General features: G+C 41.6%; 1 protein-coding gene across 1 annotated transcript; it reads right to left on the reverse strand.

Moving 5' to 3' along the window:
• Window positions 1–5,190: 5,190 nt before the first annotated feature.
• On the reverse strand, window positions 5,191–5,842 carry LOC130028276 (zinc finger protein 330-like). Its single transcript, XM_056119024.1, has one exon. The coding sequence runs from the start codon at window positions 5,734–5,736 to the stop codon at window positions 5,191–5,193; it is 546 nt and encodes a 181-aa protein (XP_055974999.1). The 5' UTR covers window positions 5,737–5,842.
• Between the last annotated feature and the right edge of the window lie 916 nt (window positions 5,843–6,758).

Here is a 6,758-nt window from a genome sequence, read left to right on the forward strand (position 1 = left end):
CAGAAGTAGGTACAAACCCTGAACACTGACTGAAGTTATCTTCCAATCCCCCAAGAACAGAAAGAAATAATATATATCATTAGTGCTTTACAGATTTTTGAAAAATTATATTTTTTACTGAAACTGAACATACCTTTGTTTTCCTCTTGAATGTTCTATAAGGTGACTGACATTTCTTTTTCAATGTAAGAGCTTTTATTTTTTTTTAATTTTTGTTTTCATTGAATCACCATGAGATTCAGTTACAAAGCTTTCATGATTGAGTTTTAGTTATAAAATGATCGAACATTCATCCCTCCACCAGTGTACATTTTCTACCACCAATGTCCCCAGTATCCCTCCCGCCACCCCCCATCTCCCAACCCCGTCCCTGACTCTATGGCAGACAATTTCCTTTTTACTCTCTCTGTGCTTTGGGGCATTATGGTTTGCAATACAGATACTGAGAGGCCATCATGTTTGGTCCTTTATCTACTTTCAGCAAAATCTCCCATCCTGAGCGATCCACAGTAACTAACTTTAGAGGAACATAAATCCCTATTTTCTGTGAAAGAGGGTACTTCAAATACTGTCACTGTCACTGTCACTGTCCACCCATTGTTCATCGGTTTGCTCAAGCGGTCTCAGTAACGTCTCCATTGTGAGACTTGTTGTTACTGTGTTTGGCATATCGAATATGTCACAGGTAGCTTTCCAGGCTTTGCCATGCAGGTGAGATACACTTGTTAGTTTGCCAGGCTCTCCAAGAGGGGTGAAGGAATCAAACCCAGCTCAGCTGGGTCAGCTGCTTGCAAGGCAAGCACCCTACTCGCTGTGCTAGAGCTCTAGCCCTACTTCAAATACATCAAATTGAAAATAAAGTTAAATCTTTAGTATTTTTCCACAAAGTAAATTTAAGAATTTATTTAATCTAAAGAGGAATTGTTCTCATTATTCCCCAGGCAAACAATCTCCCTTCAGCCTCTGTGACTATTTGATAAATCATGTGACTGTTCAGAACTCTATCAATCTTATAAATAATCTCAAGTCATAGACTTCTCACCCCAAATTTCTTCAGGTTCTCCTTTTATTTCAGGACACAAGAGAATGCTTACTGTAAATTTTAAGGATGTTTTTAATTCTAAATATAAGTAAGTGCCATGCTACAAAACCCAGGGCACTGCAATCTGACAGTGCACAGACCCAGTGGGAATATGTCTATAACATTGTCCCTGAAATCCCAGCCAGCGGACAGTACTCCAGAGACATTCTCCCAGAGATGCAGCGTGCTGTGTTCAACATCTCCATATCCACCTATCGGTACACCAAGGCCAAGAATGTGAATTCTCACAAGCAAGAAAAAGCAGCAGAGAGACACTGTGGATTACACGTGCCCCAAGGGAATCTTTTTTTTTTTGCCATCTTCTTTTATTTTTTTAATTTTTAATTTTATTTTTATTAGTGAGACAACATGAGAGAATCTTAATGTGTGAGATTTAAAAAAAAAAAGAGGGGGTATGGTGCCACCAACAGGTCAGTCTGTACCTGTGAGGCGAGTGTATCAGAAGCCTGATGACACCTTCAGAATTTCAGACACCCCAAAATTGCTGCTGTGTCTTTGGCCAGACCCCAAAACCTTGGGGCAAAGTTTACCAAGAGAGTAAAGGGCCAAAAGTTAGGTATGTAGAGAGACACACACACAAGCCACCTCCGGCTCAGTTGTATAATTGGAGGCATGGCCTCTCTGGTTCCTGATCGAACTGCTTAACGGCCATGATCCCAGAGACTCAGAAACAAATCTCAGAACCCAATGGCTTTTGGAAGAAATGCGTTCAGTCCCTGAAATAGGTTACCTATGCCAGGCCACCCCAGGTGGGAATAGGTTTCGTGCCTTGGCCTGTTCCCCCTGGTGGCCCAGTGGCCGTCATCCTCCAGAGGCCACTGGACAGTCAGGTTTGGGCCCACAGTGTCGAGACACATGGGACCTCATGGAATGGGGGTGGAGCCAGCCCTTTCCTCCCTGTCCCAACGAGACCCTGAGTCACTGCCCATGAACAGCCTCTCTGGTTTCTGATCAAGCTGCTTAACAGCCATAATCCCAGAGACTCAGGAACACATCTCAGAACCCGGCAGGTTTTTGCAAGAAATCCCTCCATGATTGCCACTCAATGCCTCTTTTGCAAACCACAACACCCAAAAGGAGAGAGAGAACAAAAGGGAACGCCCTGCAACAGAGGCAGGGTGGGGCGGGAGATGGGGGGTGGGAGGGATACTGGGATCCGTGGTGGTGGAAAATGGGCACTGGTGGAGAGATGGGTATTTGATCATTGTATAATTGAAACCCAAGCACAAAAATTTCTAAGTCTACAACTGTACCTCATGGTGTTTCACTAATAAAAATAAAATAAAATAAATAAATAAATAAATTTTTAAAAAAGCAAAAGAAATCCCTCCAGATATAATTGTTAAAATTTCATAATTTCAAAATTGTGCAGGTACTACTGCAGCCATGCAGCATCATATGTTATTCATAATCAGCAATAGAAAACAAATGTCTACTGTTGCCTTTTAGGGTAAAATTATTATTTGGGGTAAAATCCCAAATAATAATGGTGGGTCTGGTGTCAAAATATTGAATGTCATCAAAGTAGAGAGAGAGTAATGTGGAAATCATCTGCCCCACAGGTAGAGGGAGTGTGTGGGATGGGGGTATACTGAGGTTGTTGGGGATGGAGAATGGGCACTGGTGAAAGTACGGGTGTTTCATTGTATGGCCGAGACTTAAACCTGAAAGCTTTGTAACTGCTGTCACAGTGATTCAATAAATAAAATTATAAAGAATAAAAAAATAAACAGTAAGGTGGAGTTCATTTCCAATTCAATCAGCCTAATCAGTGGCTTGTAAAATCTTATCACACCGAAGGTTGTGTGTTCACAGGCTCACTGGATGGCTCTTTCTTACCGACTGCGTTCGGTGCTCTTGAGCCCTGTGTGTGCCTGGATCAGGATGGCTGTTCTTTCTCTCAAATTTAAGCCCCTCTTGCTCTGACTCTCCTCCACCCGAGCTTACAGTCTTAGTTTATATAGCAGTCACATAAGGTGGTGACATAAAGGTGGGTTGAATATTGACGAATCAACAAATAGAGGTAAGACCACTCCTCCAGGAGATTAACTCAAGGATAAAATCTCATCTACAGAGATTACTCCAGATTACTAGGAGATCCGCTCAAGGGTGGGATCCCAACAAGGGTGTGTTCTTCCCTCAGTTAGTAATCTACTTAAATAGTTGTAATAAATCTACTTCTAATATTTCAATGTCATTCTGTATGAGCACAATAAGAGATATAAACTTAGTTTGGTTCTTCCTGAGAACATCTCACTATACATTCTGCAGTCCTCAGGCCAGGTTAATCTTCCTAGCTCCAGCAGGGTCCTCCTCTCGTCGTTACTTACTTTTGGATCATTACAGCATTTGTCCATGATCATGCCCTCAACTTATAGTTGAATATTGTGGCTCTTTGGCCTGGCCCATTTCAATGCCAGGGTAGCTCACTGCTTGCCCTGGGTCCATTCAGTCCCTCGTCGGGACCCTGCTTTTGGGGTGCTAGGAACTAAGGGCAACTGAGTCAAGAAATCAGGTGCCCAGGAGTAAATATGTTTCGGAGTCAATCAACTCCCAAGTTACAAAGCATAATATTAACTGTCTTCCTGTGTCCACACAGAAAGGACATTGCTTACAATACAAGTTCAGTTACAAGTTCAGTGTCCTTAGATGGCTGTGACCTGACAAACCTAAGCTACCTGAGGAAGGACAAAAGAGTGTTATCCTACATTCCCAATTCAATCAGCCTAATCAGTGGCTGAATAAAAAGCAGTACTTCTACATAAGAGAGAGAGAGAGAGAGAGAGAGAGAGAGAGAGAGAGAGAGAGATAAAACCTACACATGCAATCACACACAGAAAGGCTATGGCATCATGGTTTATCACGATCACGATCACGACCATCCTGTTGTCCGTCGATTGCCTCGAGCAGGCCTCAGTAATGTCTCCTTCGTCCTAGCCCTGAGATTTTTTTTTTTAAGAAGTGCCATATTCAAGGCTCTTTCAGGGTTAGGAGAATGAGACCCATCATTGTTACTGGTATTTGGCATATTGGGTATACCACGGGGAGTTTGCCAGACTCTGCCATGTGGGCAGGTTACATTCGGTAGCCTGCCAGTTTGTCCAAAGTAGGAATGAGATGATAAGATGTCATGGTTTATATGAATTAAATATGAATACACATAGAACAAGTACACATGTCTTAAAAAAACATGTTCAAATTGTATGTATGTATTAGGTTTGAAGAGCATAAAAAACATTAGTTCTTTGCATCAAAAATGAGAAAGATTTCTTATGGTGACATGGAAGTGGGAAACTGGGTAGAAGGAAAAAAAGGAATTAATAAATAAAATATGAAACTAATGATAATAGTACAATGTAAATCTTAAAATCAATTCTTTCTGTCCTCAGTCCAAAATATAAGACAAAATAGTTTCTGGAAAAGCTATGTTTTCTTGAAAAGAATTATAACTGCATCTCTGTCCGTTTATCATTCTTAATTAAGGACAGATTTTTCACTTCCCATATTGAAGTTTTTTATTCCTCTATTTATTCTAAACATATAAGTTAAACCAAGAAAAGAGAAAATCCATTACATTTTTTATAGAATTGACATCAAAAGACAAATAGCAAAATGAACTGGATTACTCTCTTACTGAGGGACATTGATGAATTCAGATTCACAAATTTTTTAAAGGATTTTACATACAATTCTCCAACTTACCTTTAGTTACTTTATGCAGAAAACTTTTAAATATATGTATAGAGAAACATCACAAATAGGAACTGATGCCACCAAACTGTTAATGGATTAAATATAGATATTGCAAGGCCAGACAGAGAGTGAGAATGGGAGGCCTGGGTTTCATCCCTCACTATGCCTGGTCCCTGGCTTCTCCCAGTAGCACACTCTGAGCATACAGGTGTGGCCCGAAATACTCCACCAAAGGAGTTAAGAACAATTTAAACTTGATATTTAGTAATGCAGGCACAAGACCCTAGCTTCTATATCAAAGGCTCTAAATGCCACAATGATTGTTGTCAAGTAAATTGCAAAAAGTACAGTAATATAATGGGGGGGGGGTTCTTCAGGACCTCTAAATTAATATATCAATTATTTTCTAAAAAAAACAGCATAGAGGACTTTATAAGATTTTTATTATGTATATTTGTCACCCTGGTATGATCGTCACAGAAACATGCCTTACACCGGAGACAGGAGTGCTGGCCCAGCCGGTTGCAGGACACACATTTAAATGTTTCCGCCTCTAAAACCTGGCAGCTGGCTTGATGTTCAAACTGATCATCTTCACAGAGAAAGTTATGGCAGAAAGAACAACTGAATATTCTGCCTCCGTGGTCCCAGACGTGGCGCTCGCACTCCACGCACTCGGGGTCCGTAAGCGGGCACGCGCACGCGTGGGTGCTCAGGCACTTGCGTCCGTGGCACACCCAGGCTTCGCAGAAGTCACAGATGGCGCCCACCATGGCAAGGCCAGTGCTGTAGACACCTGTGTGCTTTATGACACAGTCTGAAGACTTCATAATGCACTTTGTCTTCCCACACTGTGCGAAAATTGGTAACTTCTGGACAGAATTACAAAAATAGCAGAATGCTCTGTTCTTCTGCCGCCTCTGACACTTGTCACATTCCATTGAAGCATTGCAAGGGTGTTTAGCTAAATCTATGGTGCCTCTCGATGCTCGCAGCTGCTTTTTGCGTTCCCGGCAGTTCTCTGCCTTCTTCCTGGCGCCTGTCTTTTTTTTAAGGCATTCTCTCAAACGAGAGAAAGAATCCGGAGTTCTGACATGAGTCGACGATCAAGAATCAGGGACGCTGTCTCATTTGCCAAGGTGTCGAAAATCAGATGGGCTGGTCACGTAATGAGATTTAAAGACAACCGCTGGACTAGAGCTGTAACCGACTGGATTCCACGGGATGTCAAAAGACCGCGTGGCCACCCACCTACCAGATGGTCAGACTTCTTCGTCAAGATCATGAACGATCGGTTTGAGGCCCTTCATGTTCCCGGAGCGAACAGATGCCATTGGGCTACACTAGCACGTGACAGGGACAAATGGAGCCGTTACTGGCGCCTGCTCAGGCAAATCGACAACTAACGGGAAGTTAAGTGATTAAGTGATATTTGTCACCCTAAACTTGGCTGAAAGTAGTAAATGTTCTAAAGTAGTTTGGAAATAAATCCTATCCATGGACTTTGCATTTTACAGTTTATTGACTGAAAATTTGACAAATTTTATTGAGATCAAGAAGCTGAATGAAGAAAGGGAAAGCTAGAAAGAGAATACTCTCTCTCTCTCTAAATCACCCTTGTGAGAGGAAAGTCACTGATGAAAGAAGGGAAAGGGAATAAAGTAAAAAGTAAAGCAAAATTTAAAATGGCATTTGAACAAATAAAGTTGGTCTTATTTTTATCAAAAAACCTGTGTGCTGTGGGGTGGAACAATAGCACAGAGGGCAAGGCACTTGCACATGGGCGACCAGGGTTCAATCAATGGCATCCTATATATATAATATTATATTATATTATATTATATTATATTATATTATGTCTGGAGTGATAGCATAACGGGTAAGGTGTTTGCCTTGCATGCAGCTGACATGGCTGACCTGGATTCAATTCCTCCACCCATCTCAGAAAGCCCAATAAGCTACT

This window comes from Sorex fumeus, unplaced genomic scaffold (genome assembly GCF_029834395.1).
Source record: "Sorex fumeus unplaced genomic scaffold, SorFum_2.1 ptg000039l, whole genome shotgun sequence".
NCBI lineage: Eukaryota > Metazoa > Chordata > Mammalia > Eulipotyphla > Soricidae > Sorex > Sorex fumeus.

Bases quoted from the DNA above. Each gene is read 5' to 3' on its own strand.
- LOC130028276 (XM_056119024.1), bottom strand. From the start codon at position 5,736: ATGGAATGTGACAAGTGTCAGAGGCGGCAGAAGAACAGAGCATTCTGC.